Genomic DNA, 22,360 nt, shown 5'->3' with positions numbered 1-22,360 from the left:
CACTTGTATGAGTGCTGCATGCTCTAAATGAAAATCACAAAAATCAGTGGGTGGCCATATATGCATCTCTTGCTCATCATCAATTGGCTTGTGAACAACACTGACCATTCATTCACATCCTGTATTGTCACTGGTGTCTTTATGCTAATGTAAGTGAAATAAAGGAATGGCTGACCACAAACAATAGCAGTTCCCTATACAAAGACCTGCGCATTTCCACCAAGGATAATGTTATGCACCTGGCAGAACAGTGACAGTGATGTACTAAAAATTGCTTCCCCAAGGGCTGACCATAACTGCTGACATTTACTGTCAACAACTGAGGTGTCTTGCAGATGCACTCCAGGGGTGATGACCAGGAAGGCTGCATAAAGTAATGCTACTTCATGATAATGTCTGCCCTTATTCTCTTAGACTGACAAGGAGCAGTACACAGGATTTGGATTGGAAAGTCATTCCACACTCAGCATATTCACCCGATCTTGAACCACAGATTTTCAAGTTTTCGGTTTTCTACTGAACAACCTTCAAGGAGCTTCCTTTCTGGATGAAAATCCACTCAGAATGTGGATTGATGAGACGTTCATCTCAAAACCACATGATTTATACAGTCACAGAAATGAAAAGATACCCTGGTATTGGCTGACTGTTGTAAATAGGGAAGGATAATATATCAAACAACGTAAAATCCTTTCCTTTCCTAATATTCAAAGAGAATATATTATTGATGACCAAAATCTCTGTTATATGTATCTCTTGGGTTTATTAAATGTATGGAAAAATGCTATGAACATATCCACTAACACAATATATTTGAAAACAAGATTTCCAGGGGTATATTGTCAAGGAGTTTTGTAGCTGTATATTTTGCCCTTTTTTGCACCAAAGTTAGATTCATTAAAGAGTAATGAAGATACTTTTCCTTCTAGTGCTGTAGTTGTGGAATCAGTGTTTTACTCTCATACTCAGATTGTTGATGACAAATTTCAAAAGTGAATAGATGTACTGTGTGCCTGTGGTTAATATTCCCAACCACTTAAAGAGATGCCTGTAAGACATGTGGAATAACACCACACCTACTTCTAATTACTTTCTTTCATGTGATGAACACTTTCTACAAGTGAGGAGTTGATGACACTGTATGTACATATATGTAGGTTGGAACTTAAATAGGGGCAACACGGCTGTGGAGACACTATGCAATGGAATCTACTATTGTCACTGATTGCACACGTTGTTGACAAAACTACTGTACTCCTGAGCAAATGGACTCGCCCATCCCATGCCACCGGCACGTGCACAATCGAGCAAAACACAGTCACTTGTGAGCGAGTAGTCTAATGTAACGGTGTCACTATATTTTCGAAACAGGAACAACGGAGCTGGATCAAGATTGAACATTCCAGAGTTTGTACAGCATGACATTGTCATCAAGGTCTTCAAGAGGTGCGTGGGGAATCTACATTGCCGTACAGAACAGTGACACATTAAGTAAAAGCCTTCAACAAAGGTAAGCAAACTGTGGCAGACACACATCGGGCAGGTCATCCTGGCATCTCTGAAGAACAAGTGCATGCTGTTGCTGTGTTAGTGGACAGTGATCGATGCCATATGATTTGTGAGCTTGCCCACAAAACCAGTTTAGCACATATGACTGTGCTTCACATCCTGAAGGAATGCCTGGGAATGCAAAAAATTGTATCATGATGGGTTCTGCATGACTTGACGGAAATGCAGAAATGGATGCGTTAAAACACTGCTCAGATGGACTTGGAGCACTATGAGCACAAAGGAGAGGCCTTCTTATGCCGTATCATAACATTGGATGAGACATGGGCCATATTGTAAGAGCCAAAATGGAAGTTCCAATCCAACAAATGGTGTCATTATGGGTTGCCGTGAAAGTCGAAAGTGCGTCAGAGCCCCAATATGGTGGAAGTTATGGTGATTCTCATGTACGACTGTGGTGGTGGTATCCTAATGCCTTACATTCCTCCACTGCAGACAGTCGATGCACAGTATTACTGTGTTTTTGGAGCATCACATGTAACCAGCTTTGCAAAAGAAGTGGCGAAACTTTCTGTGCAACCCACCCATCATTTTGCACAACTACACGTGGGTGCATGCAGCGCAAGCTATGACTGCTCTGTTCAGTCGATGGGACTGGGAAGTACTGTACCATCCACCATACTCCCCAGACTTGAGTCCTTGTGACTGATTTGATTCTGAAGATGAAGGAACCACTTTGTAGCATTCGCTTCAGAACTGTTCCAGGGATTCGGCAAGCAGTAGACCGCTCCATTCACACCATCAACAGAACAGGCTCAGCTAACAGTATACTACACCTTCCACATCACTGGCAATGGGTTCTACACAATGCTGGTGACTACTTTGAAGGACAGTAACAGGTGCAAACATGTAACTCTTTTGTATCGGTTGTGAATAAATAGTTCCCACTATTTAAGTTCCAACCCTTGTATGTTCAAATTTTTTCAGAACACTGAGGGAGGTATGTTTTCCCATATGACTCACTTTGCAAAAAGACATTAGGTGAAGATCTTCAATGTCTGCTGAGAAGTGACTAAGACTGGTCATGTACACAAGTGATGACCATCAGTTACTCGTTGCCAGTAGCCACCACCATGATCAATATTTGGGAATTTTGCAAATATGCGTGAAGTGTTATGAGTGTTGTAACATCAACTTACCACCACACATCACATGTTAAGTAACACACATTACAGCATTTTGATAAAAATCCATCAGCTACAGTTCCATTTGTCTCAACATAATAATTATCAGCCATGAAACACAAACCTGAGATAGTAATTAACAAACTGAGAATTTCTTTCTTTTTTTTTATTTTTGTGTGCAACAGAATATATTTTGCAAAGGACAGGTGTAATTAATCTATTTACAGTCTGAAACAGTTATTTTGTGGAAATAAAATGATTTTAATGTTCTCTATTTAGGTTCCTGCATCTGGCACAAATAGTCCTTTATTGTTATTAATTTCAGATGCTGGACTCTAAATTTTTTCACAGTTCACTATTGTGGTTAATGTAAATTAGCTATGTAGCATGGGATTTAGTAAAACCATTATCACATAAATGGTGTTGCATATAGGGCCAATAAATTGATCACAGCGAACTCTTGTGAACTCTATAAAGAAATGCCCTAACTCGTTGACGCTACTGCCTTGCCTCACTATATTTTCTTCATCCACTCATTCTGATATGAAACAATGAGTTTGTTCATGAAACATCAGTAAATCCTCAGACACTTGCTTCAACATATCAGATAGTACTGACATTCTACGATCGAAACATACCCACCAACAGGTGCCATAGAAGGTAATAGAAACAGATGTAGAAATGTTTTTGTAAGAGCAAGAGCACGAGCAAGAGAGAAGAGAGCATAGGTATCAGACTGACCTGTATTCGTGTCGGGCGAGGTAGCGCACGTACTTCTCTGGGGGATCATCCTTGGCACCGTTGCAGAGAGATACGGACCGCACCGTCGTGTGGGACACCTGTGTGGCAGGCATGGTGAACTCCACATAACAGTACTCTGCCAGCTGCTCTGGGATCTGGTCATACGATGTCAGACCCAAACGGCACACGAACGAGTGTGTCGTGTATGCACCTACATGTGAAAAAGAGGAGTTGCGTAATGTCATTCACAGCACCTAAACTTCAATTTTCTTAGCACAATATACCAGCATTTGCAACTACTAGTCACAGTAGAAACTAAACTAGCAAATGTTTGAAGTATGTTACTGTGAATATGATCTTAAACCTTGTAATACATCCTAGTAAATGAAAAATACAGAAGTGTAGGTCTGACATGTTCAAGTCACGTTGAATAATTTCTGCATGATACATTTCATTCAATAAAATTTTAAATTTTGGATATGCTAACACTTTATTCCATCCTCTTCATGAGTAAATACTTTCCCAAAACAAGATATCTGCAGTTTAACAACTTTTTGACAGTTTAGACTGTGTACCGGGCTAGACTAAGTGCCATCTCTTCTTTTCATTGACAAAACTTTGATCAAATGGTCAGTTAATACACTCACACGTTACTTCAATCTGCATTTGAAAGACAAAGACTTTAACACATTTTCTGATGAAACTCATGACAAGCAATTATGTCTTCATTATTCTGAATACCTTGTTCCAACAATATGTTTACCAAATTCTTAGTAGCAAATTGTAAACTACCTCCATGATGCTGCAGTAAGTTTTGTCATTGTCTGCTGATGCAGAGGGGCTATGCTTGTTTTCAGATTCTTGTATAATACCTGTCTGCTGTTGTATGGAACACAACAGGATCTGGTCAGTTGTATTAAGTCATAGGCCTACAAGAACAGGAAGCAGCAATATACAATAGGCTATTTCCCTCTGTTAAAAATATGGTTCAGCTGTTGTTACTCTGATTGAATATATCATTCAAATAGGATTCACAGTCAATATTCTCACAAAATATATGTTAATTTTATGTGATTAAAGTTTAAAAGTCATTAAATATCAAGATTTTGTCACATGATCGACAACACACTTTTACTGGCTGATGCTCTGTTGATATCACAGACTAACAATCAGACGAAAGCTGTACTTATGTTGTATGAGTGTTATCAGAGGTTACAAGGTTTTTACATGCTTTGTCTGCAAACAGTTTAGATATTTAGTGATGGAAAGTGCACTTAATGCTTTTAAATAACAATAGAAAGGAATTTTGTGAACACATAGTGGAAGCCTTGCGAAAGTTGATGCATTTATGGTCCATCCATTTAGAACAGCGATGGGCATTCTTTTCCCTGTGCTCCATGCAGTATCATTCAACTCACTCAAAACTAATGACTTGAACTTCTGTAAATGGGTCAATATATTATAACCAAATTGTAGACTATCAATCATGAGTTACAACCCAAAGCATCATAAAATTATTCTTAGCAAATCTTAGTGCCAATTCCCTGTATAGAAGATGCTCAGCACAGACAGTGCTCTGACAAGGCACTCAGTGGTGCAACGGATATTGCAGATGACTGTGGATAATGTCATCACATGTTCAAGTCCTGGAAAGGTCATATATTTTTAAAAGTTTTACACAAAATAGGAAAATAGCATTAGCAAGAACAGATTGTAGCAGTTTATTTGATGTTGGGATGTATTACACGTAGCTTTACATTAATCATAGTCTGAGAAACAGACAATAGAGGAAAAATACATTTACTTTGCAAATTCACTTTTCTGGAGAGCATGGCTAGTAGTTAAGGTATCACCACATGCCCACACAAGCTGTAAGATGACGAGGTTTTCTATATGGAGATATATATAAATCATGTACAAAATGTGCGTAACACAAACGTAAGGTCTGTGATGTTTGTGAGTGTAAACTATCGCCAATGTCTGAACCAGACTGTAAGATGATGAAACTTCTTAGCTGGACAGTACAAAGGTAAAAAAAACAAAAACATTGTTTCTAATAAAGTCAAAAGTGTGTAGCCATGTTAACAAGAGAACATCTTTTTGAATGTGATGTATGTGAACAGCTATTGCAAATGCAAGCATATGTAAACAGCAAGGAAAACACAATAATACTCCATTTACGAAGGTTCATAATTTTGATTTGATTTGACTGTGGAGTCATTTTACAAATAAGTTAAAACATTCATTCAGGTTGGATTCAAACCAGGATCTATGGACATTGTGTTACAAAATTCAATGGTCTACCACTCTAACACCTGGGTCAAATGACAATTTTCACTAAGAGTTTAATGTCACTGAATGACGCTATCCTTCCTTGTAACAGTGGGAAGCATATCTCAGAGGTAAATTAATGTCAATCACATGACTTGAATGGAGCATTTTAGTGGGCTTTGAAACTATTTGAATTTCATTTCTATTTTTATAGCAGAGTACTGAAATTAAAGAGGAAAAGAGCTTGTAAGGAGCATAAAGTGACACTACAATCATTTAAGACGATTTCAAGAAGCAGTCAACTACCCAATATCAATAAAAGTGAAGAGGTCAGTAGAAAGGGGGAAACGAAATTAAACTCCATGGACAGAGGGGATATGTGATGTTTTTTCGTATTAAAAAAAATAGAGTCAAATTTACAAAGAAATTGGCAGCATGAGTCCACCTACCAGCATGTCACTGCACACTCACTGATTTGAATGCACAAACTGACTCAGGCGGGAAGGATGTCACAAAGCCGCTGAATCTTCTCCCAAGACAAGCTGGTGCACAACTCTCACAACTGGCCCTTGATATCATGAATACTATCTCTGACAGGTAGCTGACATCTGAGCTGGCCCCACACAGGTTGCATCAGGGATAGATCTAAGAACTTTGCTGGCTACAGGAGTACCTCTACCTCATGCAGATCATTCAGACACACGTGCCATGTGCAGACGAGCACTGTCCTGTTGAAAAATACTGTTGTGTGACAGGTAACACATTAGGATGTTGGGTGCCTGTGATGTGATCATCCTTGACCTAGTCATCTCACTGCTTCCCCACACCACAACACTGGGAGTAACACTGCTGTAGCTCACCAAAATATTGGAAAAATGAGACCTTTTCCTAGGTCACTGCCATAATCACCAGAAACGGTCACCTAGGGTAGTGAAGAACTGTGGTTAATTGCTAAAGATGATGCAATGTCATTCCTCAGTAGTAGGTGCCTCTACAACAAAAGCAACAATCTGTGTTATGGTGTTCATGGCAGCTTGCACATGGGACAGAAATTCCCTATTCAGTGTACTGCTAGTCACTGACCTATAGTGCAGGACAACACGTAATGTCACAGGAAGTCCTTTACTTGTTCTCAGATCGTGCAAGAGTTATAATGTGCTCGTTACACAATACAGCGATCCCCCTTTGTGGCGGTCACATGTAGTTGACCAGAATAAAAGTATGATGTGATCAGCTGGCCAAAGGGAGACCCATAATGAGGCCACTTTCAAACACTTTCAGGTGCTGATAATGATGTTTCACACAAGTACACAGCACCTTTGTGTGCACTTTACAGCGATCACTCAACATCTTCAGCTGTTCACACCTCTTACATTCCCTACCAGGTCTGGCAACAACATTAAAAACACCACTTAATGCAATCTGCTGGGCATTCTGCCTGGTACAGATAACTGCAACTCTAATTACCTACATTACCACCAATGGTATGTATATGTACCAAGCTACACTGACATCAGACCATGTGCTCTGGGTGGTTCACTTTTTTTGGTCAGCCACTGTACATATAAGCTGCCCAAGTGATGGCAAGTAAAAAAGACTGCCATTTAATATCCTTTCATCCACCACACTAAAATGGCTTAAAATGTTTTGATTTCAATAACACAGCCTGACATTAACAGGAATCAAAAAACAGGGAATTAGAGGCTGTCCACAGCTTGAACAGGACCCTAGTTACTGTTCTAAAATGTTAAAGTCATAGAAATGAGGCAGTAATTTGGAAGCAACTGAGAAAGTGTTGCTGCATATTTCACATTTTATTCAGTCTGCATAATGATAGAGAAACAGAGGGGGTATTTACAATAGGAATTAAATTCATGGATGAAAAACAACACACAGAAACTTTAAGCTTCACCAATTATAGAGTTCTGTCAGGTGGCAAAGGATTTGAAAAACCAGTTGAAGAGAATGGGTAGTGCCTTGAAAAGAAGTTATGAGATGAAGATTAATAGAAATAAAATACGAGTTATTGAGTGTAGTACAATTAAATCAAGTACTGCTTGACACTAGTATGACATTACGTGATGTTCATATTAGGAAATGAGATTCTGATAGTGGTAGATGAGTTTTGCAATGTGGGTAACAAATTAACTGTTGATGATAGAAGTAAAGATGATAAAGCACATGGACTGGCAATAGCAAAACAATTTCCTGAAAAGAGAGATGTTGACACCAAATATAAACTTAAGTGTTGAAAAAACTGTTCTGAAATTATTTCTTTAGGGCAAAGACTTGTATGTGAGATACACATGCACAACAAATGACAGAGGCAAGATGAGAACAGAAGACGCTTAAAATACTGTGCTACACAAGAATGTTTAAGATAAATGGACAGATTCACTAACTAATGAAGAGTTACTGAATTAAATTGGGGAGATTTATGGCATCATATGGCTAAAAGAAGGGACAGATTGATGAAACACATTCTGAGACATAAAAAGATGTAAAAATTATAGAGTGAGATGAAGCAGGTTGAATGAATGTCAGCTGCAGCAGTTATGCACAGATGATGAAACTTGTGGAGGATAGAATAGCTCAGAGTGTTTCCATCAGGTCAGTCTTAAGGATGGAAAATTAGAGTTTAATGTCTTATTGATCATGCTTTCACTAGACAATACACACAAGCTTGAACTGGGAAAGGAAATTGGCCACACTCTCTCAAAGTAACCATCCAGTAATTTAGCTTATGCAATTTATGGGCATCACAGGAAACTTTAATCTGGATTGCCAGACATGGGTTTCAATTGCCATCCTATGTGAGCCCAGTTTCTTACTCCACACCATGTTGCATGGTAACTGAGTCTTAAGATTTATGATGATAATGGCACTACATTGAAGCTAAGAGTCTCTGTGTGAGGTGGACTCTCACAGACACTCACCCTGACCCTCCTTGGGCAGACGCGCCATCCTCCACACGATGGAGCGGTGCTGGTGCTCATATTTGGCTTGTCCTGATGTCACCTCTATCAGTGATGGTTCCAGTGTCTCCATGGCTCCCAAGATTCGTTCGATGCCTTTCACCTTGCCCGTCCTGCAACACACACACACACACACACACACACACACACACACACACACAGTAAAATGTCAGGGAATAGCCTGAATTTCTAGTATGAAGAAACTTATACCGAATATAAATTGTACCACAAGATACAGTTTTGTATTAGTAGTTGGCAATACATGTTTACAACCAAATTGTGGGACACATTTCAGTTATTAGAGAAGTAGCTCTGTGTGAACTTGTCAGCAATGTGGTAGTGTGAGTAATCCTTTCAATTATGACTTGGCGTACTGCATAAATACAGCGTTTTTCTAGCAAAGTTCACCATCTTATAATTTCATTTGGAACAAACAGCTACAATAAGAAGAAAAGAACTAATTTACATGGAGTTAGTAATGGTTTTCTGTGAATATGTTATTAAATATAAACAGGGCTATTTTTAAAAAAGGAACAGCTACCAAATATTTATTGCTTCCAAACTACAGAAGATTCCAACATTCCTGGAAAGAGGAAAGTTCAAATGTTTATGCTTTCAATGCAAGAACCATGTGCTCCATGACAAATATCAAAATGGTGGCTCATTTCTTGCCACACATGAAGCAGCTGATCTCTCATTATCGAATTCACAGATTAACAATCCAATGTTGCAGACTTTCAAGAGTGTCAGGCGTAGGGGGGATAAAAATGCGGACTTTTATGTAACCCCACAGACGAAAGTCACAAGGTGTGGGGTGTGGGTGTTAGATTGGAAGAGTAGGAGCAGAAAATGAACTTCATCACCAGTGGCCTCCCAGGTCTCCAGACCTCACACCTTGTGACTATTTGTGGGATTACGTTAAAGAGCACATTTTTATCCCCCAAATGCCTGACACTCTTGAAAATCTGAGACATTGCATTGTTGAAGCTGTAAATTAGATAACAAGAGACCAGCTGCTTCATGTGTGGTAGGAAATGAGCCACCATTTTGATATTTGTCATGTAACACATAGTGCTCACATTGAATGCATAAACATTTGAACTCTTCTCTGTCCAAGAATGTTGGGACACTGTTTCCACCTTTTGTACTTTGGAAGGAACAAATGTTTGAAATCTATTCCTTCTTTTTGATAGCCTTTTATTTCCAATGCACTAAACCACTAATTTGCAAAAATTTAAATTTAAACATGTTTATACAGGGTGTTACAAAAAGGTACAGCCGAACTTTCAGGAAACATTCCTCACACACAAATAAAGAAAAGATGTTATGTGGACATGTGCCCGGAAACACTTAATTTCCATGTTAGAGCTCATTTTAGTTTCGTCAGTATGTACTGTACTTCCTCGAGTCACCACCAGTTGGCCCAATTGAAGGAAGGTAATGTTGACTTCGGTGCTTGTGTTGACATGCGACTCATTGCTCTACAGTACTAGCATCAACAAGCACATCAGTATGTAGCATCAACAGGTTAGTGTTCATCACGAACGTGGTTTTGCAGTCAGTGCAATGTTTACAAATGCGGAGTTGGCAGATGCCCATTTGATGTATGGATTAGCATGGGGCAATAGCCGTGGCGCGGTACGTTTGTATCGAGACAGATTTCCAGAATGGAGGTGTCCCGACAGGAATACGTTCGAAGCCATTGATGGGCGTCTTGGGGAGCACGGAACATTCCAGCCTATGACTCGTGACTGGGGAAGACCTAGAATGACGAGGACACCTGCAATGGACGAGGCAATTCTTCATGCGGTTAACGATAAGCCTAATGTCAGCGTCAGAGAAGTTGCTGCTGTACAAGGTAACATTAACCATGTCACTGTATGGAGAGTGCTACGGGAGAACCAGTTGTTTCTGTACCATGTACTGCGTGTGCAGGCACTATCAGCAGCCGATTTTTTTGGCCTCCACGGGTACACTTCTGTGAATTGTTCATCCAACAATGTGTCAATCCCCATTTCAGTGCAAATGTTCTCTTTACAGATGAGGCTTCATTCCAACGTGATCAAATTGTAAATTTTCACAATCAACATGTGTGGGCTGACGAGAATCTGCACGCAATTGTGCAATCACGTCATCAACACAGATTTTCTGTGAACGTTTGGGCAGGCGTTGTTGGTGATGTCTTGATTGGGCCCCATGTTCTTGCACCTATGCTCAATGGAGCACGTTATCATGATTTCATAGGGGTTACTCTACCTGTGCTGCTAGAACATGTGCCTTTACAAGTACGACACAACATGTGGTTCATGCACGATGGAGCTCCTGCACATTTCAGTCGAAGTGTTCGTACGCTTCTCAACAAAAGGTTCAGTGACCGATGGATTGGTAGAGGCGGAACAATTCCATGGCCTCCACGCTCTTATGACCTCAGCCCTCTTGACTTTCATTTATGGGGGCATTTGAAAGCTCTTGTCTACACAACCCTGGTACCAAATGTAGAGACTCTTTGTACTCATATTGTGGATGGCTGTGATACAATACACCATTCTCCAGGGCTGCAACAGCACATCAGGGATTCCATGCGACGGAGGGTGGATGCATGTATCCTTGCTAATGGAGGACATTTTGAACATTTCCTGTAACAAAGTGTTTGAAGTCATGCTGGTATGTTCTGTTGCTGTATGTTTCCATTCCATGATTAATGTGATTTGAAGAGAAGTAATAAAATGAGCTCTGACATGGAAAGTAAGCGTTTGCGGACACGTGTCCACATGACATATTTTCTTTCTTTATGTGTGAAGAATGTTTCCTGAAAGTCTGGCCGTACCTTTTTGTAACACCCTGTATAGAAATTTATTACTCAAGTCTTATTTTTTTAATTTTGTGTACAACACTACAATTTATCTGATACAAAACACTTAGTTTAAGGAAAAGTAAGTAAACACTGTTATGCAAACACACTGGTATTTCATGAACTTTCTGTATTAAAGGGAAAGTTAATTTAGAAAACAAAAACTGTACTTTTGTTACATTTAAATTATAAATTCAATTTATACCAACACTCACTGTAGTTCAATTTTCAAAGTAAAAGTGTCAATAATTTGAAAAGTTTGTCCTCAAAATTTCGCTTATAGTAACAGTCTGTATAAAGAATTAAGGGATGACAGCTGGAGGTAATTTGTTACATACTTGCAGGCACCTGAATTATGTAATTTGTCTCTTATTACACAGATGCAAGAAGGGTAATTTGTATGACCTTTTCATAGCTTTTCCGATGAAAAAAACTAGGTGTTTTGTTTGTGATGAATTCTTTTAATATTTTCTGGAAAATGTGTCGAGAAGAATAATTACAAGGAATGAATTTATTGGACGTTATTGATTTAATAGGTATGTACTGCAACTCAGGACCACTGGACAACGAAATTTCGGTGGCACCTACAAATGGCATTAGAGTCACCAGTACAGAAGTTCTAAGTACAAGTACTAAAATTAAATATTTTACCTAACTTTCAGTTGCCACAAAGGCATAGCACACTCAGATAGTTGCAACTGAGCCTTAAACAACACTAAAAAGTGATCATGCATTGTTAAGCTATATGAAATCATATGTAGGTTATCCAAAAGTAAACATTACAGTATATATATATATATATATATATATATATATATATATATATATATATATATATATATATATATATATATAATGCAAGAGGTTATGTGGAAATTACAGAAATACCAGATCAGCAAACCAGTTATATCTTTGCTGTTTTGCAGTTACACAAGATTTACAGAATACAAACTAAGTTAAAACACTATTTTGCCACTACCAGATTATATATATCTGAAGTGCCATCAAGTATGAGCATACAGAACGGCTGCAGGTGAAATTCTGCTACTGCTGACAGACTTTCAAAACTGTCAGTTCTTTCCCCACACATGAAAACTAAAGTCTGAAGGAAGGTCGGTAAAGAAGGGAAGGTAACACACACCTCAGGTTGATAGGGTCTCAAGTTTATTATTTTAAATGTAACAAGGTGGAGTTACTTGATTTGGTACCATTCTACCAATTACATTTTTCCCCTTTTTATCGTAAAATGTACTGGTAGTTACATTCCATTTATATGTAAAATATTGAAATAATTATTTAGCCCATATTTCACTCAGTCTTATTATTCAAGGACTCGTGTAAGTTATGCTGAGTCAAATGATTCATTTGAATGAGGATTTGGTTATTGAACACATTATCATGGCAGCTCATCATAACAATGTTGCAATCTAATAGGGGTTTATTTATTAAAAGACGCAGCTCTCTGGATAGCCCTAAGTAAGAATTTATTTGTAACTTAAGTTCTGACTCACCTGAAAATACTTCTATTATTTGAGTCTTCTTCAAGCATTTAATTCTCAGATCTGACAAACTTTTGTTGCATTAATCAATCTGACTCAGGTAGTGTGTTTTGTTATCCAAATCATTCACTATTTAAGGAATTGAACTGATATGATACTAACAAACAGTCCACTAAATGTTATTACTTTTATAGTTATTTTTTAGGCAGCTAAACAAAACTACTGTTTAGTTTAGTAGAAAGAGACCACTGCCAAATATGACTCTCATATTATTATAAAGTAGGATGTAATAACTGATTTTTTTTAAATTAACAATAGTCTGTCTTGGCTAAATAGTTCATTTCTGGAAACTGACTAGTTACCATCTCAATATAAGGGTCTGTCACTAGCTATTGTCTGTTTCAAATCTCAATGTAAAAGTTCAGCTATGTAAAAGTCCATACATAGCTACAATGTCCTTCAGGACCTGGTCAGCTATTCAGACGGTTCAAATGGCTCTGAGCACTAAGGGACTTATCAGATGAGGTAATCAGTTCCCTAGACTTAGAACTACTTAAACCTAACTAACCTAAGGACATCACACGCAGCCACGCCTGAGGCAGGATTCGAACCTGCGACCATAGCCGTCGCGTGGTACCAGACTGAAGCGCCAAGAACCGCTCGGCTACTGCAGCCGGCAAGAACTCAGCTATTCCATTTTCACTGTAAGGTTATGGAAATATTTGTGACTCACCTCCTGTGGGCCGACTTGACAGAACCATACCGGAAGTGCTTCTCAACACGGAACAGGTAGATCCAGCACTCTGGGATGGGGAAGCGCACCATGATGTCTTCACATGGAATCTGCCCCAATTTACGGCTCGAGAAGCCAGGAACCAGAATCTCTGACTTTATCTCAACCTATAGATTGGCACAGAAAAGTGTAGACATCAATAATTTATGATCTGCACAGCATTACATCTTGGACTGTGTACTCTGAGGAATCAAGAAAAAGAAAAGAATGTAAGCATTTGAAATGTGGTGTTACAGAAGGATGCTAAAAAGTAAGTAGACTGACAAGACAAGAAATGAGATGTTCTCAGTAGAATCAACTGATGAAGGAGTATGTGAGAAATACTGACTGGAAGAACAGGCAATATGTCAGGACATATGTTAAGTCATCAAGGAATAACTTTCATAGTGCAGCACAGAACCTTAAAAAGCAAAACATTGTAGGAGGAGATAGACTGCAATCTTTTGACCACCCAAAACAACTTTCTGTCCAGAGACAAAATAAAATGCATTCAGCAATTACGTTATCAGTGCCCATATAAAAATTAGTAGAAACAAATGTTGTTAGAACATAGAAAATGTGATGAGTGAAATAAGAAGCATTGTGAAATAAAGTTGCGTTCACTCTCTCCCAGTCTCTCTCACCCATGCAACCACACTACCCTACATCCTGTAAGATAGTTTTAAAATAGTTATTCATTCTAAAAGTGTCAGTTAAGACACAAGTGAGACAAAAGAAAAGTAAAATATAGTCACAGAAAAAGCATTAATAAAATAATGTTTAGCTACCAGTGAGACATAGCCAGCACGGTTGCCTTTCTTTCAGCTTTTTTTGTTACGAGCATATGAGCACAACCCAATATTTTTTTTATTTTATATTGAACTTGCTCTTCTCAAAAACTGTGGAGAAATATATCAATGTACCATTCACACAAACAAGGCGATGTTAAAAATTTAACACAAAACTGACTGACTGTTCTATACTATAAAGCGCATGTACTATGAGAGATGTAACTCATACAGTTACCGGAGCTGACAGTAAACAGATGGAAACACATGGGAAATGCGTACTGATCATTCAGTCAACTGTCTCCTATTGAAGGCTGGTTGAGTGCAATGTACACCAATAGAGAGAGAGAGAGAGAGAGAGAGAGAGAGAGAGAGAGAGAGAGAGAGAGAGAGAGTAGTAATGCTCCATGTCTGGGGGTAGTCAAGATAAACTGAATTGAAGATGTGCTGCTTTTCATATCTTCAAGCTACAAGAACAGATATAAATACAAAATACACAATATCAGTAAAGCAGACCCACTACTGTAATTCTACACAAGAATGCAGAGATGAATGAAAATAACTGAAATGTTATTACTTCTTTATTTTCCATCTCAGTGCACTGACAATTTGTGTTATCGGTGACTAGTTTCAGATGTGTTTGTTCATTACTAAACCATTAGCGTGGCAGTTACAAAATATTTAATGAAATAAAATTTTTACATTTTGGAATATTCACAACTGCTCTACTCTGAAAGTCCTGTGTCCTAAATGACAGTTCTATAAACTGAGTCACCCATCATCAGTCCACTAACAGATGACTGTGTTGTGGATACTTTTGCCAATGCAAATGATTGAAACGGCTTGGTACACAGAGTAAAAGGTAGTCATTGAGGAACTCACCTTGTTTCCAGTGACACATATGACGGCCTTGACTTGTAGAGGTAGTTCCCTGTTTCGTGGAGGTCGCACCCGGAACCTCATCAGCTCAATGTAGCATGCGTCAGGAGGTTTAAACCTGTGGAGGTTGGTTAGTGTGTTATATAGCATGCGTTAGTGAGCACAAGCACTATTAAGTAACAAAATTATGCCTTCCTGTGAATGAATCTAAAAGATGGCAATCAATATTTAGAAATGAAGGGAATTTGAAGCATAAGCAATTTGTGTTCTATGAGTGAGGGAACTGTTGTTCCTGTTGTGCATGTAATGAATGAAAAAATTGTACTGTTCCTTGTCAAAGGATAGTCTGCCCATTACATATATTTCTCTGTTAGAAATGAAAGCCAAGTTGATTAAAAATCTTATTGCCTAGGTCACTAAAACTGAACAGTTAATCCTTTACAGAAAGACAAGCGAAGAAAGAATCCTGACAAACTTCTGAAGGCATTTAAGGAAACCACAGAAAATGTCAATCATTATGAAGATCTGAACCCTCTATCTCCCAAACAAGAGTCCAGCATTCTAACCACTGCACAGCCTTCCTTGACCGGACTGCCTAGGAAATGCTGCACATAAACTTGACTGTATGTGTGAATATTGACTTCTTGTGCCTTAGTTATCATTCTTGCTGTTGCCTTCCTTACAGTATTCCACACAATTTTCGAAACTCTGCTTAAAATATGATTAGGGGTGAATGTCCAATTGATGAAAAGATGATTACAGACAGTCTCATAAGAGATTAGGGTGTACTTTTGCATTTACTGGCTTGGAAAAACTGTAAGAAACTTAAATAAGAATGGTGAGCAAGGGATTTGAAACCTGTTTCTCCTGGATGTGACTCCAGTACCTTAACAACTAAGCCACTATAGTCACATATCATTTCTGTGGTGCAAAAGAAGGTATGACAAGAGATGAAGATGGAGGTGTAGTGATCATAATGCAAGTAGAGTGATTATTATGATGATTTGGTGATCACTACAAAGATTTGGTGTTAGTATAATGATCATATGACAAGCAAGAGAAGTTATTGAAACTGCCATCAAATATTGAAGAAAAATTTATTGCAATGACACTTGTAATGTGTTTGAATGTGTTATTCACATAACTATGTGGTTTGTTGAATCTTTTAATTCTGATCAGAATAGTGTACCTCCATAAATAACCATTATTGCTGCCTGCTTGGGCCACATCTTTTGCATCTCACCAGATGGTTTACAGCTACCCGTTCCTAGCATGCACATCTTTCTTTGTGAAACTCTGATCAGCCTCACATTCTCTGGCTTGGTGCATTTCATACAGGGGCCTGTTTCACACCTGATTTTCTTGCCTAACATCAGGGTATGTCCAAGCCCACTGACACCTATGCTGCCCTGTGTGCTCTGACTGGCAGTCATCTCAAAGCTTTATATTGGCTCTACTGTTTGCTCCTCATATGCTCCCCAGCACCTATATGTTGGCCATTCTTTGTTATTTTTCCCCAATTCACACCCATAGAGGAAAACTGTTTAGAGATTTCTGTTAATATCTGGAATTTCACACTGGAATGACATGTATGAGGTTTTTAGACATGACGTAGTTGTCTGAAGTTGTCTTTCAACTTTCTGCTATGTCACTAAACATCTACTATGGTTCTATTTTCTAAGACATCTGTTGAGGTAACAGTACCCTTTCTCTAGTCTTCTTCTCCAGCTTAAGTTTCTTAGGTGATGCAGTATTGATTAGGATTTCTACTGATGTTAATTTGTTCTGCACAAGTAGTTTTCCATTTTGTGCACTCCAACATCTCTGATATCTCTCTCGAGCTGTGGATGAGCAGGTGCAGATCGTATTCAAGATGACAAGTGAAGCCCTTGTGCATCTTCACAATAATGTCAAGCACCATCAGGAGCAATATAAGTGACAGGAAATACCTTTGATTTATTGCCAGTTCCACACTGGTGATGTACAGGTGGTTCTTCAGTGTAATAATATTTTCCAGTATCCCAGAAGTGTTCAGAAAATGAAGCCATATGTTGAAAACTATGAAGTCTAAAGCTTTCTCAAAATCCACAGATACTAAGTATGGAAATGTTTGAAATTCCAAACTGTCTGATGGTATTTCAGAGAGTAGTGATGTGGACTACACAAGATATTACTTTTCTCAATCCATCTGATATGGATGAATTTACAAATTATGAGTATTTTTGAACTGCAGAAAATTTTCTGTTTTATCACAAGAAGTAACATTATTGCCATCAATATGCTGTGATAAAGCCATTTAAGGAAAAATGTATCCAGATTAAATTGAGCAGTCAGATATTGGGCACTTATAATCTAAGAAAGTAGTTTACTGGTCAAATATTTTTTTGTCATAATGCTAGGTAAAAGTGCAGTTAATAATAAAACTCTGAAATAAACAAAATAGCTGGAATGGCTGCTAAAACAAGCATGCTCCATGCTCACCAAATTATTTAGTGCTTATTCACTAGACTTAGCCATTAAAAAATGTTAGTCTGATTAATGCATGCTGTTAGTTGTTAGCCCATAATCATGGAAAGTTTGATGGATTATCTATAATCAAACCAAAGAAAACAAAGTAATATAATACCTCATTTATTAACATAAATATTTTTTACTGAAGATACATTCTGTCTCCATAATGAGAGTTACAAATGTGATATTACAGCAGCCTTTCTTTTAAAAAGTAGAAGTATGCCTGGTACTGCAAATTTAAAAATACTTTATACACCTGTAAATCAGTGACTACCAACATATACCTTCTGTAAGAGCTACTTTCAGATACTAATTTATTCCCTGTTAAAATTTACTAAAATGTTTGCATATCTAACATTATGTCACTCTATGAACTACATTCTCACACAACACCAAGAAATATACAAGTCATTACAGACATTAAGGAGGTCTTCCCAGTCTTGAATGATGTTAGTTGAACGTTTTTCCAACTAGCTGAAATGTAAACTGCCTGTAAGAAGGATATTTTCACTCTTCTGCGGAATGTGCTTCTCTATGTCTAAAGGTAACATCTACACTCACAACAACATTTTTTTTTATCATTTGTATCTTTTCTGTTATCCTCATTATCAGTACAAACATATTTGCAAATCAGTAAAAACGTATTCCCACAATGAAATTTTTGTACATCAGTTGTCTGTTTTGTTCGTGCAAAGAGGTCTGCTTATACTATTTAAGTCTCATTGATACACAGCCTTTCATGTAATGTCTATACCTTTAATTGAAACACTTTAAGAGTTCTGAAAATAAATTATGTAACTTCTATGTAAGGAACAAATATGAGCCAAAACCAAAGCCTTATAAGATACTGTATTCCTCTGTAATCTGAGAATCACTATTAACTTCTGTCCAGAGTAGCTTTGTGCTGAAACTGTGCTCCTATAAACTACTTTTTCTTCAGATTACACTAACATCACTTCTTAAAATTAATGGGAAAAACTGTGACATATCTCAAAGTGGTGTTTACTTCTGTAAGTCTGTCACCCTATGCTAGAATAGTATTTAACTGATATGTGGACTGCATTATTGGAATTTTGCATTTGTAGCACAATACCATTGGTTTCAAAAGTCCATGCATCTAGTGCAACAACAGTTCTTAGGCAATGCCAAAAGTGCCAAATCGAACCATACTCCCAATAAAATATATCCCTCCATTTGTAACATCAAATTTGATGGCACTCGACAGCTGCTTCGAAATGAACTGTTCCCCTCAGTCAAGCAGCTTATCCCATACAGTATTTATTGTATTTTAAGCTACAATTATCATTATGTACTCACTCTCTACATTCAATTGTTGTTTCTGACACCTCACTCTACTTCAGGATGGAGACAGGGGCCTCAATGATCTTTGTTACACATAATACTGCAGCAAATACATAGGACTTCATTTGATAACATCTTCAACAGTTGGGTTCACACCTGATAAATATGATGGATGATATACTCAATATGTTGAGATGTTACTATGAATTGTTGCAGCTATATTACTGAACATCTTTTATCTGTGTTCTTTACAGAAGGAATCCCTGATTTCAAAATTAAATATCTTATAAACTAATACTGATAGAGGAGTGCAACCTACGGTATATTTATTGTAAAAGCTGTAAGAGTTTTATACAGAAGTTACAAAAGAAGTTTCAAAAAGCTGTTAACAGATGACACTATAGTCACAGCTCAGAGTGATCAGTTCCACTATTGAAACATGCAAGGAGTTAGTGTACTGAAAGAAGAGGTTGAACACATGCATTCCATTGAACAATGTATTTTTTCAGGTATGGGAAAACTGCAGGTTAGACCACTGCCCTAAATAGAAAGGCACAGTTTTCAAACACAATTTAGAGTCCTGATAGGACTCAAAAAGAAGAACAATCATAAGCTCTTCGCCAAATTCCAACAGACAGCATGCTGATTATCAAGTGGGGAATGTTGGCCCCAGGAAAACTGTAGTTGCTCCTGAAAAAGTCCCCATGTTTTCTGAAATTATTCAGCAAAATCCAAGGAATTCAGTCCAAGGAACTCCATTCAAAGAATAGCAGTGGAGACTGGCTTGCAGCATTCAAGCATGTAGAAAATACTGAGAGTCTACACATTTCCATTCAAAATCCAAGGCCACCAAGCCAAACCTATATGAGCCCTGTGACAGGGGGCTCATTTTGTGAACCAGATTCTCACAGCAATTGATAAATGACTTGATATTGGCTGCTTTGTATCACAGATGAAGCACATTTTACCCTCATTGGAGTTGCAAATAAGCAAAACTGGTGAATTTTGGGTTCTGAAAAATCTCCATTCATTTGAAGTGAAACTGGCATTAGTGTTTGGGCATTATTGGCCCTTTTTTCCTGTGAGAAATGATCACTAGTGATGGTTACACTGCAATTTTGAGAAAATTTGTGGCCACATTGCTAGCCAAGTCACATCACACCAAACAAGTGTCTCACTTTCTTGATGACTACTCTTGGGAATAGAATCATTGCAATGGAATATTTCAAATTTAATAGTGCAGAGATGGGCTGACCTCCATATTTGCCTGACCTCACCCCCTGTGACTAAATTTTGTAGTGAACACTGAAAGACACTGTCTACCGGAATCATTCCACCATGCTGGATAAGCTTAAATTGGTGACTTGTGTGGCATCTGAATTTACTTGTAGACACACAACACAGTGTGATGGCAAATTTCAAACTGAATTGTTCATTGCACTACCTCCATAATGAGAGTGGTGGACATTTCAAAATGAGTGTGATGTGATTGCGAAGACTCCCTTGAGAGAATGAGTTAAATTATGGTTGCTCATACTGTCTGAGCTGCAAAGCATATAGTGCCATGTGTTAGCAGCTTTCCAACTTATTTCAAAACTTATGTACTGTATAATTCATGTATAAATTCTTTCAGGTTTCTCAAGGAACATGCCTTTTGTTTCATTCATCTATAAGTTTCTGAGATATTTAATTTTTAAATCAGTGACTCTTTTGCTACACATCCTGTAGATTATGCAAGAGCAGATTATTAAACCCAAAATAGAAGCAGCTAGAAATTTTGTCCTGCAATATGACTCTTGGTAAGTTTGTTTACTGTGATGGTGAATGCAATTCTGCTTATGAAAAAAATTGCATTGTGTGTGCCACCAAAAGTGGATACTTTTCAGTACGACTTGGGTGCACTGGATAAAGATGATAAAAAGTAGTAGTGATCCTCCTTCGTTTTATTCAGCTAGTATCATCACAGATAATCATTTTAGGAACAGTGATTAGCTCTTTTCATCCATTGTTGTTAGCCTGTCTGCCAAGGGCGTACCCAGGATCTGAACGGGGGGGTGGGGTGGGGGGGGGGGGCAGGTCATACTAGTCTCAGGAAACAAGGACTCTAGACAACATACAGCACTTCTTATTAAATAAAACAGTAAACCAGTGAAAAACTGCTTTTAATAAACATTTTAAATACAAGAATGCACTTGTACAATCCGAGAAAACATGCAGCATTTCTTATTAAATAAAACAGTGAACTAATGAAAAACTGCGAATATCTTCTAGGGGGGTGGGGGTGGGGGGGGGGCAGCTCACCACCCTGCCCCTCGCTGGGTACGCCCATGCTGTCCGCATAAACAAATTAAAAAGAAGCAACGAAGATTAACCTGAAAACAATTGCTCTTGCACTTTATCAACATTACAGATTGCACATAAGCAAACCATAAACTCAATGCCATCCTGAGAAAGGAGTATTTCAAGAGAAATTATCTTTCTACTGTTGTATAATTTATACACAGCAGACATTTTACCACCTGACAGTTTGAGAGAGGGTCTAGCACCTTACGCTGTTCGTAAACTGTATAGGTGAAACTCTTCAATGGAAGCCTGTCTAAGTGCGAAAACAGAAAGGTACATAACAAAACTCTAATTTTGGCCGAGTAAATCTCAAATCAAACCAGATACACAGAAGAGGCAGTTCATATTATTCCAGCACTGACATAGGAGATCAAAAGCACCACCAACAGACTTAGAAGAAACGGGACCACACTGGGAAAAATAGCCCAGTTCCTAGTACTGTTAACTGAAATTTCTCTTGGTGTCAGCTCATGAAAATTGTGTGTTGGAGCAGTGGCAGAAATAATAGAGCCAAACCAGAACACTCAAACAATTTTGTAGTGGTCAGCACCAGCATGGGTAAAATATCATACACTCATTAACAAAACAGCAGTGACCAGAACAAGAATCCAAGGAATGTGCTCTCAGACACCACTCCACAAAAAAATTGGAAGTAATCCACAGGAAATTAGGAAAAAGGCAGTCTGACACTTCTAATCTGGCATGTAGCAAAATTTTGCAAATACACATCAAAAT

At 38.1% G+C, this 22,360-nt stretch overlaps 1 protein-coding gene across 1 annotated transcript in view; it reads right to left on the bottom strand.

Moving 5' to 3' along the window:
• Window positions 1–22,360, bottom strand: part of LOC126106173 (uncharacterized) — a 463,842-nt gene that overhangs the window by 37,805 nt on the left and 403,677 nt on the right. Inside the window, exons 29-32 of the mRNA XM_049912411.1 lie at window positions 15,473–15,587; window positions 13,764–13,930; window positions 8,642–8,793; window positions 3,435–3,645 (exon numbers count right to left, since the gene is read on the bottom strand). Of these exons, the coding sequence (XP_049768368.1) occupies window positions 3,435–3,645; window positions 8,642–8,793; window positions 13,764–13,930; window positions 15,473–15,587 (645 nt within the window). The remainder of the gene's footprint in view (window positions 1–3,434; window positions 3,646–8,641; window positions 8,794–13,763; window positions 13,931–15,472; window positions 15,588–22,360) is intronic.

This window comes from Schistocerca cancellata, chromosome 10, assembly GCF_023864275.1.
Source record: "Schistocerca cancellata isolate TAMUIC-IGC-003103 chromosome 10, iqSchCanc2.1, whole genome shotgun sequence".
Lineage (NCBI taxonomy): Eukaryota > Metazoa > Arthropoda > Insecta > Orthoptera > Acrididae > Schistocerca > Schistocerca cancellata.
The sequence above is the reverse complement of the archived record's forward strand: the minus strand, read 5'-3'. Positions and strand labels throughout refer to the sequence as shown.